The sequence below is a fragment of the Eschrichtius robustus genome, chromosome 8, assembly GCF_028021215.1.
Source record: "Eschrichtius robustus isolate mEscRob2 chromosome 8, mEscRob2.pri, whole genome shotgun sequence".
Lineage (NCBI taxonomy): Eukaryota > Metazoa > Chordata > Mammalia > Artiodactyla > Eschrichtiidae > Eschrichtius > Eschrichtius robustus.
The window spans coordinates 106,703,170-106,723,570 of NC_090831.1; the positions used below are offsets into that span (position 1 = coordinate 106,703,170).

General features: G+C 59.5%; 1 protein-coding gene across 3 annotated transcripts in view; it reads left to right on the forward strand.

Moving 5' to 3' along the window:
• The first annotated feature begins 4,679 nt into the window (after positions 1–4,679).
• The window catches only part of FLNC (filamin C), a 28,311-nt gene continuing 12,589 nt past the window's right edge, over positions 4,680–20,401 (forward strand). For all 3 annotated transcript variants that reach the window (XM_068549411.1, XM_068549409.1, XM_068549410.1), the window contains exons 1-21: positions 4,680–5,368; positions 9,728–9,976; positions 11,558–11,655; positions 11,807–11,957; positions 12,052–12,170; positions 12,347–12,424; positions 12,629–12,791; positions 12,939–13,139; positions 14,563–14,700; positions 15,075–15,201; positions 15,355–15,491; positions 15,723–15,916; positions 16,007–16,120; positions 16,764–16,907; positions 17,135–17,258; positions 17,431–17,591; positions 17,812–17,902; positions 17,991–18,160; positions 18,380–18,497; positions 18,595–18,857; positions 19,616–20,213. In XM_068549411.1, the coding sequence (XP_068405512.1) occupies positions 5,014–5,368; positions 9,728–9,976; positions 11,558–11,655; positions 11,807–11,957; positions 12,052–12,170; positions 12,347–12,424; positions 12,629–12,791; positions 12,939–13,139; positions 14,563–14,700; positions 15,075–15,201; positions 15,355–15,491; positions 15,723–15,916; positions 16,007–16,120; positions 16,764–16,907; positions 17,135–17,258; positions 17,431–17,591; positions 17,812–17,902; positions 17,991–18,160; positions 18,380–18,497; positions 18,595–18,857; positions 19,616–20,213 (3,793 nt within the window). In that variant the 5' untranslated portion in view covers positions 4,680–5,013. The remainder of the gene's footprint in view (positions 5,369–9,727; positions 9,977–11,557; positions 11,656–11,806; positions 11,958–12,051; positions 12,171–12,346; positions 12,425–12,628; positions 12,792–12,938; positions 13,140–14,562; positions 14,701–15,074; positions 15,202–15,354; positions 15,492–15,722; positions 15,917–16,006; positions 16,121–16,763; positions 16,908–17,134; positions 17,259–17,430; positions 17,592–17,811; positions 17,903–17,990; positions 18,161–18,379; positions 18,498–18,594; positions 18,858–19,615; positions 20,214–20,401) is intronic.

The following is a 20,401-nucleotide window of genomic DNA, read 5'->3' on the forward strand; positions in this document are numbered from 1 at the left end:
ATGAGGGTAACTTATGAGTGTTCCTGTTGACCTTCATTCCTGCGGAACCTTTTGTGATTGGTTGTTCTCATCATGAATGTTTCCATATGAAAGCCCCCAAGTATATTCATAAGCCATAGTGGGCAGAATGGCCCCCGTGACTGCTGGTTTCCTGGGACCCTCTCTCTGCCTCCTTTCTACCTGATACCAAAGGAGTTTGTTCCATTCACCCAAATCTACAAAGCCAACACATACCTATAGAGTGTGTACTGAGGTGGGCACTGCTGAGCACTAAATGAATTCATTTCTTCCACAGTGTTTCCCTAGGGGGAGCAAGGACATTTAGAATTAGGAGGTTTTTAAATTGTGTGCAGCCCAGAGGAGTGACCAGGCTGACTGGGAGTCCTCCTAGCAGACCTGGGGCCAGAGCTGAAATCGTGACCTGCCCTTATCACAGGGCTGTACCTAGGCAGGTTGAGGGCAGTGCCGTGGGTCCCTTTTGCTCCCTCTAAATGACTCCTCTTTAAAGATAATGCTCATTTAGTGTGGCCTAGCTCCTTGCTGCTCAAGTTGTGGCCCACGAACCTGCAGCATGAGCATTGTTAGCTTGTTAGGAAGGCAGAATCTCGGGCCCCAGCTCAGGCCCACTGACACAGCATCTACATTTTAACAAGATTCCCCAGCTGATTAGTACGCACGATAAAATTTGAGAAGCACTGCCCTTCACTATATTAGATTGTGTATTCTCAGTTGTAACCTAATTGAAATTCCTTCACAATCCACCTGCTAGCACTGTCCCCTTGCTGTTGAGTGTAGTGAGACCCTGCTTTTTACCAGCTTTACTCCGGCCACCAGTTGGCTGGAGAACGTGTGTGGTGGAGAGGACTGGAAGATTACCCACCACTGAGCATCACTGCTTTAACTTCGTATTTGAAGCCAAGGTGGAGGTCATGGTCTGGTAGGCAGTCGGCCCCCAGTCAGGACTTCATCTGGTCCTTCTCAGGCCCAAACCCAGAGCTGGCAGTGACAGGGAAGTGGTCCTTTTCTTCAGCCTTTTTGTTTAGAATACAGAGCTCTTCCCTTTAGGTCACTTGCCCGTGTCAGCTCATCTTGGAAGGCCATCCTCTTCACTGATCTGGGCTCTGTGCTTTCTGGTCTTGTAGATACACTGTTCAGAGTTAACAGGTCTGCCTGTGTTGAATGTGAAACAGTCCCTGGAGTTAGCTTTGAGTCCACAGGGGTGTCTCTTAGAAGCCACAGGCAGGCATGCACCCAGGCCCAGGTACAGATAGAACCAAGGACTCAAAACACCTCCAGTGGCCTTCATCTCCCCCCCCTCTCCTGCCCTCTGCATAACTGCTTCCTTTCTGCTCTCTCCCTGCACCACGGACCCCTCTGCTTTCCCTTCCCAGGCTACGTGGTAGAGCACACCACCTGCCACCCCTGTCAAGGACCAGCTGCTCTTGGGGGGCATGGTGGGTAGCTCTAAAGATCAGAAGTACTCTGGTTCTGATTCTGGCAGGTGGAGTGTTAGGATGCAAGGAAGGGAAGAGGGGAGCAGTGGGAGATGCCGGCAGTGGACTCTACAGGGGACAGAGGCAGCTGTGAGGAAGGCCTAGCTCACCAGAACCCATGTGGTCCCCAGGATACCAGCAGAGGAAGCAAACTGGTTTTTTCTGATCACCTATTAGCTGCCCAGCACCATGCTAATCACTTTACATGTTATCTCCTTTCATCTTCACGCATAAAAAAAATCCCTATGAGAGTACTATTAACTCCATTTTGCAGACGGAAAAACTGAGGCCCCAAAGAATTCCATTACCTGACCAAGGCTACAGAACCAGAGGTGAAGAGGCTGGAATTCAGCCTATGGATCTTTCCAACCTACTACACTGTCCCTGCCACACCTGGGCCAGGGCCACAGTCAGTATCATGGATTGAACAAAGTGCCTGCTGTGAGCCTGGCCAGCCTGGTGCCATCACAGGTGGCTATGGAAATGTCCCTGGTTCCAGAAGAACAGGATTTTCAAACATGGCCCACTGGACACGCTCACTCAGATTCTGCTCCGCTCAAGTTAAATATGGCCAATGTTGGCTGACCAACAGTGCCCCTTGATGGGAGAGGCAGGGCCAGGTGAAAGGCCAGGCAACCTGGTCTCCTGAGACAGGTCAGCGGGTGGTGAGTCAGGGGGCTATGTACAGCCTGTGGCCACCGCCAGCAGTGCTGCAAAAACTCAGCTGATGAAACCCCCTGTAAGCCCCTCTCTGAGCCCCTGCCGGGCTCTGAGAGGAGCACATCAGCCCTCCTCAGGGAGGGGCCCTCACTTGGCAGGTCCCTGGACCAGCATTGTGCACGGTCTGTTCCAGCTCTCATGGCGAGGCCTGGGGCCTAGGCTCATGGGCTATATTGAGGGCTGAGTCACCAGCCTGTGCCTGGGCAGGCTGACTGACTGGCTGGCTGGGGCCTGAGTCAGGCCCTGATTTATCCTGGAGAGTAACGGGCTCTGGTTTCTGGGGCAGGCAGGGTGAGAAGGGTACCAGGAACCATCCTTGGCACTGGGCACCCTCTGCCGACCATCCACTCACTCCCCTGGGGCCAAAGACACACACACCTCTCGGAGAGAGGGAATGAGAAGGGGGAGAAGGGAGTTGTTTGTCCACTCGCTGGCTTCCCTCTGAACTCCCCCCACCTTAAGCGAGGCCCTCAAGTTACTGGGGGACCTCAGGTAACGCCCACAAAACAGGACTGTGAGCCATTAGGGTTTGTGAAGGGCTGTCAGCTCCAGGCAAACCGGCTTTACCCCTTTCTCTTCTCCCCAGAGGCTCAGGGAGAGGAATCCATCATTTCTTGGATCTATACCTCAGTTTGTTCATCACTGAACCCTGAGCTGGTACCTCAGGTTGGGTGTCAGAAGTCTGCCTTTTTATACACACACACACACACACACACACACACACACACTTCCCTTATGAAACCCAGCTACATGTCATGTGTCCCCAGGAGGTGGACGTCTCTCCACAGGAGAGCTCAGCCTCTCAAGTAGACAGACAGCACTGATGCCTGATGGTTGGTTTTGGCCATGGTATAAAGGTGGCATGGGGGAATGAGAGTTCTGGAGATAGGGAAGGGGGTGCCAAGAGGAGGGTGGAATTCCTAAGCACCTCATCACAGGCAGCCGACAGAACATGAGCCGCAGGGCCCAAGCTATTTATATCTTGCCTGTCACTATCAGGGCCCCCAGAGCTCCCCCCTCCTAAGTCATGCACAGCAGGTCCCTTTTCTGTTTCTGGTCCCTTCTCTACTCCTCCCCCTCCCTCACTAATGAGAAGGGAAAGAAATCATTCATGGACCCCTTTCACCATAAGCACTGCCCCCCACAAAGCTCCTGAACTTCTTCCCAATCTCTATAACAAGGACTGCCCTCATTCTGCCCCCAAAGATGCCCACTCTCCCTGTCCTTTTCACTGGGCCTGGTGGGGGAAGAGGAATAAGGTCAAATGATTCACCAGAAACTTGCCAAATTTCAGTCATCACACAGCTTGAGTTGGGGCCCAAACTTATGGGTCCAGAAGCATGGGAAAGCTGAGGAAGTTTGGCCTAAAGGGGGTGCCAGGAGGTGTGGAATCCATGTATCCTACAGAATTGCAGAATATATATTCTTTTAATATAAAGTATGTTCTACAGCTCTTTCACCTCATCCCAGGCCAGCTCCTCTGTTTGAGTGCCTCAGTTTCCCTGCTGTCAGCTGCCCTTGGCTTACCCTGAGCCCAGCCTTGCCCAGGCATCCTGGCTGGCTCCTTGGGGCTCTCCCTGCCCACCAGCCCCCGTCACGTTTCCCCTTGACTACTCTGGGCAGGGTTCTCTCTGTCTCTGTCTGGTTAACCTGCCTTTGACTGGAAGGATCTGCCCTGTGACCCAAATGGGCACATCGCCCAGGGGGCTCCCTGGTACTACAGGGCAGAGGCTCTCCCTCCCCTCTCATCACCTTGGTTGAGTCAGACTTTGGTGGTGGTGGGGGGGGCGCGGAGCACAGTGTGACTCACTGGTTGCTCTTTTCCTGAGCTCAGCTTCATTCTGAGAGGATGAGGACAAAGGGCTGGTGACAGGGACACTGAGTCAGGGGTAGACGCAGTCCTTCCCTTGGGACCCTGGGTTTGGGCTTCAAATGAGACTTTTCTACCTGTAAAGTGGGGCACCCTCACCCCAAGCCTTCTCCCTAATTGGCGTGGGCAGTGTCGTTACTTCCTCTCAGTCCGTCTGCGCACAAGCACACACCCTTCCCTTCCCTGTCCGCAGGTGGACGATACCCTGGGCTAGGAGCCAGGACTCCCAGGCCCTGTGAACAGCCCTGCCACCAAACAACCCAGAAGATTCTGTCAACACCAGATCAGTGTGTTCTGCCCTAACCACTGGCCTCAGTTTCCCCTTGTGTCTCTTTAGTCCTGCGGGGCGGGGGTATATTTCATCTCTGACCGACGAAGCTTAGTTTTGGGGTGTTGGGAGACCTCACTCCCCCCATTTTCCAGCTCCGCTAGTCATCTCTCCACCGCGGCGGCTCCGGGGCCCTGGCCTCCCCGGTGCAGCAGACCCGGGCCGGGGGCGAGGGCCCCCCTCCCGCCTGCGGGCCGCGTGGGGGAGGGGAGGGAGGGAGGCGGGGCCGGCGGGCTCGGCTCGGCCCCCACCCGCGGGCCGGGCGGCATTCCTGGGAGGCCGGCGCTCTGACGTGGAGCCGGGGGCCGCAGGCGCGGCGGGGGGAACGCGGCCCGGGGGCTTCTTAAACCCCCCGCCCCAGCCCGGCCCGCACTTCCAGGGCACCGCTCCGCCCCCGGAGGGAGAGAGAGAGAGAGCGCGGCCGAGGAGCCGAGGAGGCCCGCCGAGTCCCGCCAGCCAGGGGCGCGAGAGAAGTTGAGAGCCGCGCAGCGCAGAGCCGCGAGTCCCGCGATCGCGCCCCGACAGCGCCTCGAGCCCGAGCCCAGCCAGCCCCGAGCCGGAGCCCAGCCGGCAGCGCAGCCCCCGCCCCAGCCCGCGCCAGCATGATGAACAACAGCGGCTACTCCGAGGCCCCCGGCCTCGGCCTGGGCGACGAGGCGGACGACATGCCGTCCACGGAGAAGGACCTGGCGGAGGACGCGCCGTGGAAGAAGATCCAGCAGAACACTTTCACGCGCTGGTGCAACGAGCACCTCAAGTGCGTGGGCAAGCGCCTGACCGACCTGCAGCGCGACCTCAGCGACGGGCTGCGCCTCATCGCGCTGCTCGAGGTGCTCAGCCAGAAACGCATGTACCGCAAGTTCCACCCGCGCCCCAACTTCCGCCAGATGAAGCTGGAGAACGTGTCCGTGGCCCTCGAGTTCCTCGAGCGCGAGCACATCAAGCTCGTGTCCATCGGTCAGTGCGGGCGGGGAGGGGGAAGTGCCCCGAGGAGGGGCTGGCCCACGGGGACAGAGGACTCAGGTGCTGGGTGGGCGCGCGGGGAGCCGAGAGAGGGCAGAGAGAGCCCCGGCGCCGGGAGAGGACCCTGTCCCCGCTCTCCCGCCCGCCGACGCAGGCCCCCTCGGGTCCTGCTTTCGCACCCCGCTCTGGTCGGCTGGCATCCCGAGGGGGCCCCGGGGGAGTCCAGACCCGACAGTTTCTGAGCCCTCCAGCTTCAGCCTCCCTCGCACACTCTCACCAACCCGCCTCTCCCCTTCGTCCCCTTTCCTGCCACCCGCACCCCCAGCCCAGGCTTGAGAGGACAGGGCCAATGCCCATTACTGATTCCCGGGGGCACCTCCCCCCAGACAAAGCAAATGGCTTCCCAGCCTCCCAGCACCTCCACCGGGGAGGAGCGGCTGAAGGCGGGTCCCAATCGCTGCCCGATCCCAGGGAGCAGGGGGAGAGCTGGTGGCCGGGCGGGCGCGGGGCCCGGGTCCCCCGCGGGCATATGTTCTCGGCAGCTGGGTTCAGGCCCAGGGGCCAGGGCCGGCAGGGCCCAGCCTCGGAAACCTAAAAAGGCGCTGAGCGAGCTCCGAGAGCCTTAACCCCTGCCTGTCCTCCACCAGCTTCAGCCGGCCGGGGAGGGGGCTCCCTCGGTCCACGCCCGGCCCCCCGCCTACCCCCTAAGCCCCGATTGGCTGCAGCTCAAATGGTCTGGGCTGAGGGGAGGAAGGGAAGGCCTGAAAAAGGGAGGAAGTCATTGAGTGTAACCAGATTTGGAAGGTGTGTCAGCGCTGGGTGGGGGTGGGGAGGCACCCCAGGCTTGGGAGCTGGGGAACCCGGGATGGGCTCTGAGAGGGTAGGAGCTGGCCCTCCCCTCACAGCCCTGCCGTCATCCCTGCAGGCCGGGGGCCTGGGGCAGAGCCCTACCCCTGTGGCGAGCTCCTAAGAGCCCCGATGGGATTTGCAGGAAAGGGCCCCTTGGCGGGGTGCACCCCAGGGCCGCAGGAGGGGAGTTTCACAGGGCGTCCGGTGCCCCCCAGGCTGCCCCAGAGACTTCTTCAGATGATGGAAGGTCTGTCCACCTCCACTCTCCCTCGGGGCATCTCTAGGCCTCCGGAATTAGCAGCTGAGCTCAGTCCGGGGCCCTTTGCCCCGGCCAGTCCCCTCTCTAGGCCTTACCCCCTCCTGCCCCAATACTGCCCCCCACCCCACCCGCTCTGGCCTGGAAATAGCCCTGCCGCTGTGACACAGCAGATGTCTCTGAGCTTTCCAGAAGGACAAGCCTGAGGACAGGTCGTGGGGAGGGGCCCTGGTGTGTGTAGTGGGAGTGAGGGCTGCTTGAGAGCGCGTGGGGTTGCGGGGGGCCGGGGTCAGAGAGGAGTCAGCCCTGGGCCTGTCAGCCCCCAGCAGCTGGGATTTCACCGACTGGACTGACGGTCCCAGGTGGGGTCTCGAGGGGAGAGAGAGCCTGGGGCCTCACCAAGACTTCGTAGGAAATGGCTCAGCCTTCCCCTCCCCTCCCCGCTGCGGGGCGCTCGGCCCCTCTCCAGGCCTCGTCCTTCCTGAGAGCACACCTCTCCCCTCCCCCGTGGTGGTGCCTGGCTCCGGCCCCTTTGGCTCAACTGTGGGTGGAGAGGCCGGCTCAGAACAGAGGGGGAAGAAGCAAAAGCTGGTTTGGGGGCGGGAGGGAGCCCTCCTTTCCCATTCCTGCAGGGAATTGTTCCCCATTTGGGCCAAGTGGCTCGCTCCCGCCGCCCGATGAGATAAGCTGTCAGCAATTCAGCTGCTGGGCCTGAGGCTGAGGCTGAGGCTGGATGGGAGGGGGCACAGGCGGCAGGGGCTGCCCAACCCGGAGAAGGTGTAAGGGGTGGTTCCCCGCCAGGCGGGCATCGTGCTTCCTCTAGTTTCCTCTGTCCCGCTAAGTGGTAGGAAGGGGCTGGGGCGGGGGCCGTCTCTGGGCATCGTCTCAGGACTGAAGCTGAGCATCTGGGCACCTGGGAGGAGGTCAGAACGGCTCCCCACATCCTTTTCTAGGAGTGGGGCGGGAGCTGGGGGTTGAGCGGTCCCCCTGAAGGAGGTAGGGGTACTCAGCCGGGCTGGAAGGAGCTGTGTGGCCTCCTTACCCCACCAGCCCCTCAGCCCCTCCGAACAAAGAGGCCAATGAGGCAGCTCTGTCCCGCAGCTGTTCCCCAGTTGCTATTCCTTCTCCTGGAGCCAACCACCGAGGGAGGGGCTGGAGGGGGCAGCAGCTGTCCCGGCACCTCCCTCACTGGGCCCTCTCTTCTCCCCCTCCACTCGAGTCCTGGGGTGGCCTCAGGGACTGGCTCTGGGGCTCCTCCCAGCCCTTTGGTGGCATCCCCATTGGGGTGGGAAGGAGGGAACCTGGCCTGAGCAGAGCTCCCCTCCTCTGCCTGGCCTCTGAGGGGGAGGAGGGAGAAGAAGGTCACTGCTCCCAGAGTGGGACTCCGGGCCCACCCCTCTCCTGCCGACCAGGACCACTTGCTGTCTGGCCCAGGGCCAGTTGCTGGGGAGAAACCTCTCCCTGCGGCAGATGGGATTGACGTCCCCGCTCCCCGTACCCCCCGCCCCAGCAGCCTCAAGGCCTCCCTCCCAGAGATCTGGCTGCAGTTTGCAAGTAGCACTCTGGGCATGCGAGCACCAGCTTTGGAGGCTGTCAGGGTTGTGAGAGGCTGTGAGGCCCTGGGTGTCAAGACTGTGTGAAAGTGTTGTGGGCCTGTGTGTGTTTGAGAGAGACCGCACCAAAGCACCAGGAGGCTGGGAGTGAGTGTGTCATGGAATCTGCAAGCTGCCAAACCATTGTGCTGCAGTGGAGCCAGGGGTAGAGGGGGCGGGCCTGGGGAGCTGCTGGGGAAGGAAGGATGAATCAGTGAAAGGGTGGCGGAGCCAAGGGGACCAGAGCCTGAGGCCAGAGAGACAGAGAGACTGAGATTCCCCTCCTGGGATCAGGTTGAGGGGGCGATACTGGGGTTCCCCAGGCCTTACCCTCCAAAGGCCATCCCCCAAGATCTGGTGGGGGGCAGGAAAAGATACGTAAGGGGGCACCTCCAGCTCCACCCTTTCCCATCTCTTGGGCAACACCAGTAAACAAGGCTGAGTCTTCCACCCCCTCCCAACCTCCTAAAAGCAGTGCTCAGGGAAGCTGATGGATTTCAGGCCTGCACTGTCCTTTACAGGTAAGCTGGTTTCCAATGATCTATACTCCAGGCCACTCCCGGCTCCTGGATATTTCTCTCTGGCTGTTAAAAGGGAACTAGGCCCCCAAAATCTCGGGGTACCAGTTCTGGTCCATAGTATTCCTCAAAGGAGGGGATGGGTCGAGAGCCTCAGCTCCTGAGACTTGAGTCCACATGGGTAACACTCCCCACCCACCCCCCCCGCCCCCGGCTCTTGTGAAATCTTACTGGTCCCTATCATTTGAAAACATGATTTTCAAGCCTTAACAGAATGTGCACTGTACCCACCCCCTCCTCCAAGAACTTTGTTCCAAAAACCTTTTACAGCGTTCAGAGTAGAATTTGGCTGGAACCACGTTGGTCCCACTCCTCTCCAACTTCAGTTTTTAAAATATTCATTCATTCAACCAATATTTATTGAGATTCTACTAAGTTCTAGGCTCTGAGCAGACATAAAATACAGTATCTAGAGGGAAAGAAGGCAGACAAAAGAAGTATATACTGTATGATTCTATTCATAGAAAACTCTAGAAAATGCAGACTAATCTATAGCGACCAAGAGCAGATCAGTTGTTGCCTGGGAAGGATAGACCAGGAGGGGCAGGAGTGATGGATCACAAAGGAAAGGAAACTTTGAGGAGGGGTGGATATGTTTATTATCTTGATTTGTGGTGATGGCTTTGTGGGTATATACATGTTGTCAAAACTTATCCAGTTGTACTTTCTAATACGTAGTTTATTGTACATCAAGCATACCTCATTAAAACTGTTTAAAAAAAAAAAAGAAAGGAAACAAAACAAAACAGTGTCTGCCCCTGAGAGGCTTACAATCTTGCATAACTGCATGGATGCCTGTAGCCTGCTAGGAGGCTCGCACAAGTGCCGTGAAAGAGGTGAAACTACACGCTGAAGGAACACATTGGGAGGCAGCCTCATTCTGAAGGGAGAGGAGGGCTCCATCAAGGGCCGGGCCTCACAGGATGGAGAATTTGGTAGTCAGAGAAGGAGTAGGTTCCAGAAGAAGGAGGCCTGACCCAGCGCTCAAGCAGCAGCCTCAGGAGCTGGGCGGGGGAGGGGAGGGCACTGTGCTAGAAGTGGCGCCCTCCTGAGCCCAGATTGCCTCTCCCCTCTGCAGACAGCAAAGCTATCGTAGATGGGAACCTGAAGCTGATCCTGGGACTGATCTGGACACTGATCCTGCACTACTCCATCTCCATGCCCATGTGGGAGGATGAGGACGATGAAGATGCCCGAAAGCAGACACCCAAGCAGCGTCTACTCGGCTGGATCCAGAACAAGGTGCCCCAGCTGCCCATCACCAACTTCAACCGTGACTGGCAGGATGGCAAAGCTCTGGGCGCCCTGGTGGACAACTGTGCCCCTGGTAAGTGGGCCGGCAGCACACCATGGACCCTTGAGCCCGGAAGGGGAGCTGGGACGAGCTGGTGATGCCGAGGCTTGTGTTTGTCAGAACGCATGTCTCAGGGTTGGGGGATCAGGACCCCCTGCCCCAGCTGAGAATCACTGCTGGAGTTAGACCCTTCCTGATGAGTTGCCAGATCCTGCAGTGGCAGGAAAAGGTTTTACAGGCAAGGACACTGGAGTTCAGAGAAGGCCAGTGACTTGTCCGAGATCACACAGCTTATCTGTGGCAGAACTGAACCAGAGCCCAGGGCCTCAACTCCCTGTTTCCTACTTTGCCACATGGGTGTCATTTCTGCTCAGCCAGCAGAAAGCAAATGTGGTGGGACTTTGGCTTTCCAAAGAAGGCCAGGACTTAGACCCAGAGAAGGCTGTTCTTTGTGAGCCCCTGGGACAGCTTTGAGAAGGGGTTGAAGCTCAGGATGATGTGGGCTGAGGCTGGTGTGACACTGCCCAGTGGCAGGTGACCCAGCCCTGCCCTCTCTCGATGTAAGCCCTGGCCTGCTCAGGTGGGGGCAGCTGAGGGCCCATGAGAAGACTGAGGCATCACAGGTGAGAGCCGTACCCAACGTACGGCTCCCTTTCTGACTCTCATCTCCTGAGAAAGATAGGTCTTCTCCACCCCTATCGGTCAGCTCTGCCTTTGGGGAGCCATGTCCCCTTGGGTGAATCCTCCCCCAGCCTGGGGTCAGCCAGGGAGCAGGGGGTGGGAGGCGGGGGCACTGGCCACTTGGGAAGCATTCCCAGCTGCTGAGCCATTGCCCACGGCTGGTGCGGCTGCCAGCAATGAGCTCAGCTGTTCTGGCCAGTCATGGATTCCAGCCTTTGAGCCGGCCCTCTCCCCGCCAGTGAGCAGCGCCCTCCTTCTCCGGCTCTGGCTTGGACCAAGCACACCCTAACCCCTGCACCCCTTCCCAGGAGTGACCTGCGGCCGCCTCAGCATTCCTCCCATTAGAAGGGCTGGGTTCTGGGTGGCCAGAGAGAAGAACTCATCCTCTCCAAACAGGCCCTTCAGTGCCTCCATTTCCCCAAGGGAGAAGTCAGGAAGGAGAGAGAGTCTTATTCTCTGAGGCTGTTGTGGGAAGTGCTTGGAGACCTAGGGCTTCAGGGCAGCTGTGAGGAGACCTTCGAGGCGATGGGTCAGAAGCATATGTGGGACAGGGACTGCCCACCCGGAGGCAGCTGGGATGAGGCAGGAGAGTTCTGCGAGGGATGCCCTCACAGGGGTTTGGTGTTCAGGGTCAGTGCTGGGGCCTGGTAGGCAGGAGGCCGGCTGGCAGGGCTGGTGCCAGGCTGCGTCAGCCGGGGCAGAAAGCCCTCATTGTTGGTGCTAGGGAGGGCTGCCGTGCCTCTAAACAGCGATGGGCATCCCAGCTGATGGGCCATAACACCGGGGGTCAGCAGGAACCTGGCTGGTCAGGGGCCTAGGGCTGCATGGGAGGGAGTGTGAACCCACAGCCTGTGAGGGTATTGGATGAGCAAATGCTCTGCATGCTGGCTGACTGCTTCCCGTAATCATCGACTCCCTCCGCCATCTCTCCAGGCCTCTGCCCTGACTGGGAGGCCTGGGACCCCAACCAGCCTGTGGAGAACGCCCGGGAGGCCATGCAGCAGGCGGACGACTGGCTCGGGGTGCCCCAGGTACACTGGCGGGCGGGGCGGTGGGAGAGTAAAGGGGCCGGAGGGCCAAGGGTGGAGCTGGGTCTATAAGGATACCTGGTCAGGATGTGGGTGAGAACCGGGGTTCCTGGCTAAGGAGGGCATCCTCTAACTCCCTTCCTCCTCATGGCAGGTGATTGCTCCCGAGGAGATTGTGGACCCCAACGTGGATGAGCATTCTGTCATGACCTACCTGTCCCAGTTCCCCAAGGCCAAACTCAAACCTGGTGCCCCTGTTCGCTCCAAGCAGCTGAACCCCAAGAAGGCCATTGCCTACGGACCTGGTATGTATTGAGCCCTAACAGCCCTCCCCGGGCAGCTGGGCACAGGCTAGGATGGATCTCCCTAAACTCTCTGGCTCTGCCTTCTGCCCCTCAGGCATCGAGCCCCAGGGCAACACCGTGCTGCAGCCCGCGCACTTCACCGTGCAGACAGTGGATGCTGGCGTGGGCGAGGTGCTGGTCTACATTGAGGACCCCGAGGGCCACACCGAGGAGGTATGGAGAGGCCACTGGGGATTGGACAGAGACCACAGGCCAACAACCGGAATGGCCTGGAGATGGCTGCCAGAGCTACCCTCTATGCTGGAGATGGGGGACGCCTCACCATGGGGGCTGCAGGAGCTGTGGGCTCCGGAGGGGCTCTGACTGCCAATCTTTTCCCTTCCCAATAGGCAAAGGTGGTTCCCAACAACGACAAGGACCGCACCTACGCTGTCTCCTACGTGCCCAAGGTCGCCGGCTTGCACAAGGTATCTCCCTATAGGCCCCCCCGTCTTCCCCATTCCATTCACATCCTCGGCTCTGGCTGAATGGACCCCTGTCTCAGCTCGCACCCCACCCCACCCCCGTGCACCGGCCACCCGCCTCCCACCCTCCTTGGCTCTGCTCTGCTCCTCCACCCCCTCTCAGAGCTGCTCTCCTCTAAAAGCTTACCTTTGGCCTCTGACCCCCAGGTGACCGTGCTCTTTGCTGGCCAGAACATCGAACGCAGCCCCTTTGAGGTGAACGTGGGCATGGCCCTGGGGGATGCCAACAAGGTGTCAGCCCGTGGTCCTGGTCTGGAGCCTGTGGGCAACGTAGCCAACAAACCCACCTACTTTGACATCTACACCGCGGGTGAGGACGGCCCCCTTACACCTGACACCCCCTGACTGGGCGTGGGGCGTATGCAGGGGCCTGGGTCAGAGTCCCAGCCAGAGGGCAGTGGTCTCAGGGTGAGGGAGCCCCAAGCAGAATGAGGGCTGATGGCTGTTGTCACGACAGGGGCCGGCACTGGTGATGTTGCCGTGGTGATCGTGGACCCGCAGGGCCGGCGGGACACAGTGGAGGTGGCCCTGGAGGACAAGGGCGACAGCACGTTCCGCTGCACATACAGGCCTGTGATGGAGGGGCCCCACACGGTGCACGTGGCCTTCGCCGGTGCCCCCATCACCCGCAGCCCTTTCCCTGTCCACGTGGCAGAAGGTAAAGGCCCTCCACCCATCCACATGATCCCCCTCCCCGACGCCAGGACACAGAGAGCGTTGCCACCGAATTCCGAATTCCGAGTCTGAGGATATACGGGAAATGATGCACTACATCCAGGGGCGGGTGGGGAGCCATCTGAAGGCTTAAAATGGGCAGAAGAGCGAGCCAAGGGGTGGGGCTCTCGAGAGCTCGTCTGTCCATCCCCTGCCCCCAGGAGGCTCAGGAGGCCACAGTGAAGGATACCAGACAGGGGCTGCTGTGGAAGGGGTGAGGGGGAAGCGACAGGGCCACGTGGGTGGGGGGCATTTACGTGAGCACCTGTACGCCAGGCCCTCAAGCAGTGACCCCCCCCCACTTGGTCCTCTCTCTGCCATTCAGAGGCCCTGCCGCCGCTCGCCCCCTCCGTGCCCATCGTCCACCAGGCCAAGAGAGTGACGCCACGTTAGTACACTCCAGTGGAGGCGGGGCCGGGCATGGCCATAGCTGACTGGCCTCACCTGTGCTGTGTGGCATGGCCCAAGCAGTGTGGAATCGACCCCCCTTCCGTGGCATTCTGTGACAGGCCCCGAGTTCCGCGCCTTTGCCTATGTTCTGTGGCAGATCTAGTTTCTTTGCCACTTGCCTGATGATTTCCGTGATATAAGACCTCCGTTCCGTGCCACTGCCTGTGTTCCACGGCAGGCTCCGGGTTCCGTGCCGTTGCCTGTTCTGTGGCCGTACCTGGATTCTCTGCCATTGTCTGTGTTCTGTGGCAGGCCTGGGTTATATGTCGTTGCCTGTTTGGTGGCAGCCCGTGGGTTCCATGCCATTTTATGGGTTCCGTGGCAGGCTGAGATCACCGTTCTTTGGCCTGTGTTCGGTGGCAAAGTCTGGGTTCATTGCCACTAGCAGTGTCCTGTGGCAGGCTGACTTCCGTGCATCGCCTGTGATCTGTGGCAGGCTTCCGGTTATATGCGTATCTCTTGTTCCATGGTGTTGCTGAGTGTTTTGTGGCATGACTTAGTTCCTAAAGCTGCTGTGTTGGCTCTGGGAAGGCTCAGATGGCTCTAGGTGGGTGGCTTGGGGTAGGTGAAAGGCCCTTTCCTGTCTCTCTTTGCTCCAGTCTCTGCTCAGGCTCTGCCCTGCCTTTGTCCCAAGCGACACTGACTCCGAGGAGCCCGGTGGGAAGGGTTTCTTGTGAGCAGCCTGATGAGGGGGGCTGGGGGCACCGTGGCCAGCTCCCTGCCCAGCATGGCTCTCGGCAGCCCTAGTTGTGTCGGGGGTACCAGGGAGCACGGGGGAGGGTTGCATGAGGCCATGGCCTGTGCCTGGGGGGCGTCAGGGGGACTGTGCACAGCGAGGTGGGGGATGAGAGGTGAGGGCTGAGGCTCTGTCTAGGGCCTCTCGGCGCCCCCAGCATCGCCTCTCTTCTCCCTCCCAGCCTGTAACCCCAATGCCTGCCGCGCCTCTGGGCGGGGCCTGCAGCCCAAGGGCGTGCGTGTCAAAGAGGTGGCTGACTTCAAGGTGTTCACCAAGGGTGCTGGCAGCGGGGAGCTCAAGGTCACAGTCAAGGGACCAAGTGAGTGCCAGGGCCCAGGGCCGTGGTGGGAGTCGGGGCACAGGGAGGAAATACAGCCAGTGGTTCTGAGCCCCTGAGGGCAGTGACGGTCAGCACCATGCCCCCCTGGGGGGCTCCAAAGAGACACTGACCAGAGGCTCCCTGGGACCTTAGGCACATCGTCTGACCTCTGTCTCCATCTCCCAGTGTGCAAGCTGGGAATGCTGCTCTCTCGGTGTGCTGCCCTGGGCTGTTACACAGTGCCTACTACACAGTGCCTGCTAGCAGCACTATCCTCAGGCTGGGCCTGGGTCCCAAGGGTCCTTGAGGGGACTGAGCACAGCTGGGACTCGCAGAGCATTGACCCCCCCCCCCCACTTCCCACACCTCCTCAGAAGGCACAGAGGAGCCGGTGAAGGTGCGGGAGGCTGGGGACGGTGTGTTCGAGTGCGAGTACTACCCCGTGGTGCCTGGCAAGTACGCGGTGACCATCACATGGGGAGGCTATGCCATTCCCCGCAGGTAAGCACCATGCGGCCCCCGTGCCTCCAGGTCTGGGCCCTCAAAGGGTGGGAGAGGGAGGTGGGCTGCCTGGGACTCTGAGGGAAGGGAGGGGGAGGAGTACCTCTGGTGGGGGCAGCTCCCAGCGTGGACACCAGCTCCCTCTTTGCCCAGCCCCTTTGAGGTGCAGGTGAGCCCAGAGGCAGGAGTGCAGAAGGTGCGGGCCTGGGGTCCCGGCTTGGAAACTGGCCAGGTGGGCAAGTCAGCCGACTTTGTGGTGGAGGCCATTGGCACGGAGGTGGGGACGCTGGGTAAGTGGCTGGGGTGGTGATAGGTGGGAATGCGGGGGAGTGGTGTGATGGAAGGACACTGGGGAGTGACTGGGGTCAGGAGGTGGGAGTGCTAGCGAGTGTTGAGATGAGACTGGGAGATGGGACGTGGGGTGATCGGGGTGGTGACGCTGGGAGAGTGAGGCCCCGGGGACCTGCCTGAGTGTCCAAGTTGCTTCTTGTGCCCTCTGACCCTCCCCATCTTTCACCTAGGCTTCTCCATTGAGGGGCCTTCACAGGCCAAGATCGAGTGTGATGACAAGGGCGATGGCTCCTGCGACGTGCGGTACTGGCCCACAGAACCAGGGGAGTACGCCGTGCACGTCATCTGCGACGATGAGGACATTCGAGACTCGCCCTTCATTGCCCACATCCAGCCAGCTCCACCCGACTGCTTCCCGGACAAGGTGGGGGTCCCAGCTCCCGCGGGCCTGGGGCAAGGTGAACTGGCCCTCCTCCAGTCCCCAACCCAGCCCTCCGCTCTTGCCCCTGCGCAGGTGAAGGCCTTTGGGCCCGGCCTGGAGCCCACTGGCTGCATCGTGGACAAGCCAGCAGAGTTCACCATTGATGCCCGTGCTGCTGGCAAGGGAGACCTGAAGCTCTATGCCCAGGTGGGGTGTTGCCCCATCTCTGTGCCCCTCGCCGCTGTAGCAGGGACCCTGGGAGGGTGGGGCAAGTTAGAGAAAGGGGCCTCCAGGCATCACAGGACTGATTCTCATGGCTCCATTAGAACTATGGAAAATTTAAAGTTTTGTGTTTTCTTATTGATGATAATCTTAAAAACATATTTTACCAAATGTATATTTTTGTACTAATAATTTGCAATTGAAAGATGATTTGACTGAGTAAGACATTGGTTTCCCAGCTGAGTTTCTCACGATGGTGTCCACTGACCCCTCGAGGTTAATGAATATGTTCTTGGGTCCAAGAGGATGATTCTTCTTTAAAAGGTTATTTATTCAATTTTAGGAACGTTGATTTAGCTGAGCCTTTCCCCTGACAACACATTTCAGAGACCTAGGCTGTGAGACCAGGCCACATAGATGGCCTAGAGCCTGGCCTCCCTGTTCCCAGGGTGCACCCTGGCCACCAGAGCTCGTGGCACTAGACTCTCCTGGTCTGAGGTCTGTGGCTGGGCGGGGCCTGTGAGTGGGTCGGCGGTGGGTAAGGAGGATGGCCCACGGCCAGCAGAGGGCGCTGGTGCTCTAGGAGGCCGGGGCACTCCAAGAACCTTGCTTTGGTTGATGCCCACAGGACGCAGAGGGCTGCCCCATTGACATCAAGGTCATCCCGAATGGCGATGGTACCTTCCGCTGCTCCTACGTGCCCACCAAGCCCATTAAGCACACCATCATCATCTCCTGGGGAGGCGTCAACGTCCCCAAGAGCCCCTTCCGGGTATGTCCTTTGCTCCCTGCCCCGTGCCCACTGCCAGGGGCCCCAGAGGGAGGGCAGAGCCTCACACAGGAGATGTTGGCTGTCCCTGGGCCCTGTCATCGCTCCCCACCTCAAGGCCCCTGCGAAGATGCTAAGACTGGTCCTGCTAAGGCTGGGCTTGGAAGTGCTAGGGAAGGGGATAGACCTTGAGGGAGGGGCACCGTGCTGACCACCGACTCTTCCCCCAGGTAAACGTGGGAGAGGGCAGTCACCCCGAGCGGGTGAAGGTGTACGGCCCTGGCGTGGAGAAGACAGGCCTCAAGGCTAATGAGCCCACCTACTTCACGGTGGACTGCAGCGAGGCGGGGCAAGGTGCGCTGAGGACCAGGGAGTGGGGCGGGGCCGGGCGGGGCCGGGCGGGGCCGGGCGGGGTCTGGGTGGGAGGTGCTGGTACCCTCCACCTGGTCCCAGCTGTAGTGGGACTGGTCAAGTGCAGGAGGTTGTTGAGCCCCCGACTCATGGCCTCGTGCCTGCCTCCTCTCAGGCGATGTGAGCATTGGCATCAAGTGCGCCCCCGGCGTGGTGGGCCCTGCAGAGGCTGACATCGACTTTGACATCATCAAGAATGACAATGACACCTTCACAGTCAAGTACACACCCCCAGGGGCCGGCCGCTACACCATCATGGTGTTGTTTGCCAACCAGGTACCCTACGCTTGGGTTTTGGTTGTCACGGGTGGCTGCACGCCCCACCCTGCCCCGGCCCACATCTCAGTCAGCAGCTTAAGAGGCAGTCGTTTGGGGACAATTCTACAGCCGTTGATCGCGCACTTCCTATGTGTAGGCAGCGTGCCTCAGAGGAAACAAAGGGCACTTTTTCAGAGACTGCTCGTGTCCACCCTGACCAAGCTTTTTCTCCCTCCAGGAGATCCCTGCCAGCCCCTTCCATATCAAGGTGGACCCATCCCATGATGCCAGCAAGGTCAAGGCTGAGGGCCCTGGGCTGAACCGCACAGGTAGGTGTCCGAGTCGGGGCTGGGCTGGGCTGGGGGTGGGGCTAGGTGGCCGCCAGCCCCTCACCACCATCTCGGGGTGACGCCCCAGGTGTGGAAGTTGGGAAGCCCACTCACTTCACGGTGCTGACCAAGGGAGCCGGCAAGGCCAAGCTGGACGTGCACTTTGCCGGGGCTGCCAAGGGAGAAGCTGTGCGAGACTTTGAAATCATCGACAACCACGACTACTCCTACACTGTCAAGTACACGGCCGTGCAGCAGGTGTGTCCGCCCCCTCCATGCTCCAGCCGTCCCGGCTATGGGGTCGTGGGTCTCCTTCCTTCAGTCTCACAGGGCCCGTTCTGCATCTAGCCTCCCAGATCTTGCCCTTTCCTGCCTCCCATCCTCTCTTGCTGTGGATCTCTGAGCCTCTGGTCCACATCGGCCAAAGGCATGTTGCCAGGCTGTGCCTAAGCCACCCAGTTCTGTTGTACCCAACAGGGCAACATGGCAGTGACAGTGACCTATGGTGGAGACCCTGTCCCCAAGAGCCCCTTTGTGGTGAATGTGGCACCCCCGCTGGACCTCAGCAAAGTCAAAGTTCAAGGCCTCAACAGCAGTAAGTGGGGCAAGAGCTGCCCTGGGAGTGAGGAGAGCTGGGGGGGTGGGCAGTGTGTTGCAGTCTCTGCTCACGGTGTCCCTTGCCGTCTACACAGAGGTGGCTGTGGGACAAGAACAGGCATTTTCTGTGAACACACGAGGGGCTGGTGGTCAGGGTCAGCTGGACGTGCGGATGACCTCACCCTCCCGACGACCAATCCCCTGCAAGCTGGAGCCCGGGGGTGGAGCTGAAGCCCAGGCTGTGCGCTACATGCCCCCTGAGGAGGGGCCCTACAAGGTGGACATCACCTACGATGGTCACCCGGTGCCTGGCAGCCCCTTCGCCGTGGAGGGTGTCCTGCCCCCTGACCCCTCCAAGGTGAGGAAATAGGGGCTGGTGGGAGCTGGGGGTTGGGGGCTTCTAGCGAAGTTGGGTAAGTCACAGGGGCAGAGGCCAGAGGGCCTTATGTCCTGGAGTGAGCATAACCAAGGACCCAGGGCCGAGGCAGTCCCCCACCTCAGGACCTGCTTTTGAGACTGCTTAGTTTTTTTTTGGTTTTGTTTTTTGTATTTTTATTGAAGTATAGTTGATTTATAATGTTGTGTTAATTACTGCTGTACAGCAAAGTGATTCAGTTATACATATATGTACATTCTTTTTTTTAATATTCTTTTCCATTATGGTTGGTCGTAGGATTTTTTCTTTTTGGCCGCACTGAGCAGCATGTGGGATCTTAGGTCTCCGACCAGGGATCAAACCCATGCCCCCTGCAGTGGAAGCACAGTGTCCTAACCACTGGACGGACAGGGAAGTCCCTGTCATAGGTTATTGAATATAGTGCTCTGTGCTATACAGTAGGACCTTGTTGTTTATCCATCCTACATATAAAAGCTTATATCGAGACAGCTCAGCTATTAAAAGCCTGGCCTTGGATCCGACCTGGGCTTCAATCCCAGGTCCACCAGCTGGGACAAATTATTTAATCTCTCTACCTGCATTTTCTCGCCTGGAATTGTTATAAGGACTCAGCCTGTGGTAGCTGCTACAGTTGAAAGTGCTTAGCTGATTTGAGAGCCATGAGGGCCTCGTGGGTGAGGTCAGGTATAGGTAGCCCACACACCTGTTCCTTCTTTTAGGTTTGTGCTTACGGCCCTGGTCTCAAGGGCGGGCTGGTAGGCACACCAGCGCCCTTCTCCATCGACACCAAGGGGGCGGGCACAGGTGGCCTGGGGCTGACCGTGGAGGGCCCCTGCGAGGCCAAGATCGAGTGCCAGGACAATGGCGATGGCTCGTGTGCTGTCAGCTACCTGCCCACGGAGCCGGGCGAGTACACCATCAATATCCTGTTCGCCGAAGCCCACATCCCCGGCTCGCCCTTTAAGGCTACCATCCGGCCCGTGTTCGACCCGAGCAAGGTGCGGGCCAGTGGTCCAGGCCTGGAGCGCGGCAAGGCTGGCGAGGCAGCCACCTTCACTGTGGACTGCTCGGAGGCGGGCGAGGCTGAGCTGACCATCGAGATCCTGTCGGACGCCGGTGTCAAGGCCGAGGTGCTGATCCACAACAATGCCGATGGCACCTACCACATCACCTACAGCCCTGCCTTCCCCGGCACCTACACCATTACCATCAAGTATGGCGGGCACCCTGTACCCAAATTCCCCACCCGCGTCCACGTGCAGCCCGCTGTCGACACCAGTGGAGTCAAGGTCTCGGGACCCGGTGTGGAGCCCCACGGTGAGTGAGAGAGGAGCCTGGAGCTGGTCACATCGCCAGTCAGGGAGGGAGGGAAGCAGGGCTGAGGGCTTGGGGGTGGTGAAGGGAGGGCTTTGGGGCAGTGCTGAGTCTTTAGGGCTCAGATACCCCAGAAGAGGGTGCCTAAGCCAAAGGCAGGACGTGGAGCTTCAAAAAAAATTGCATTTTCC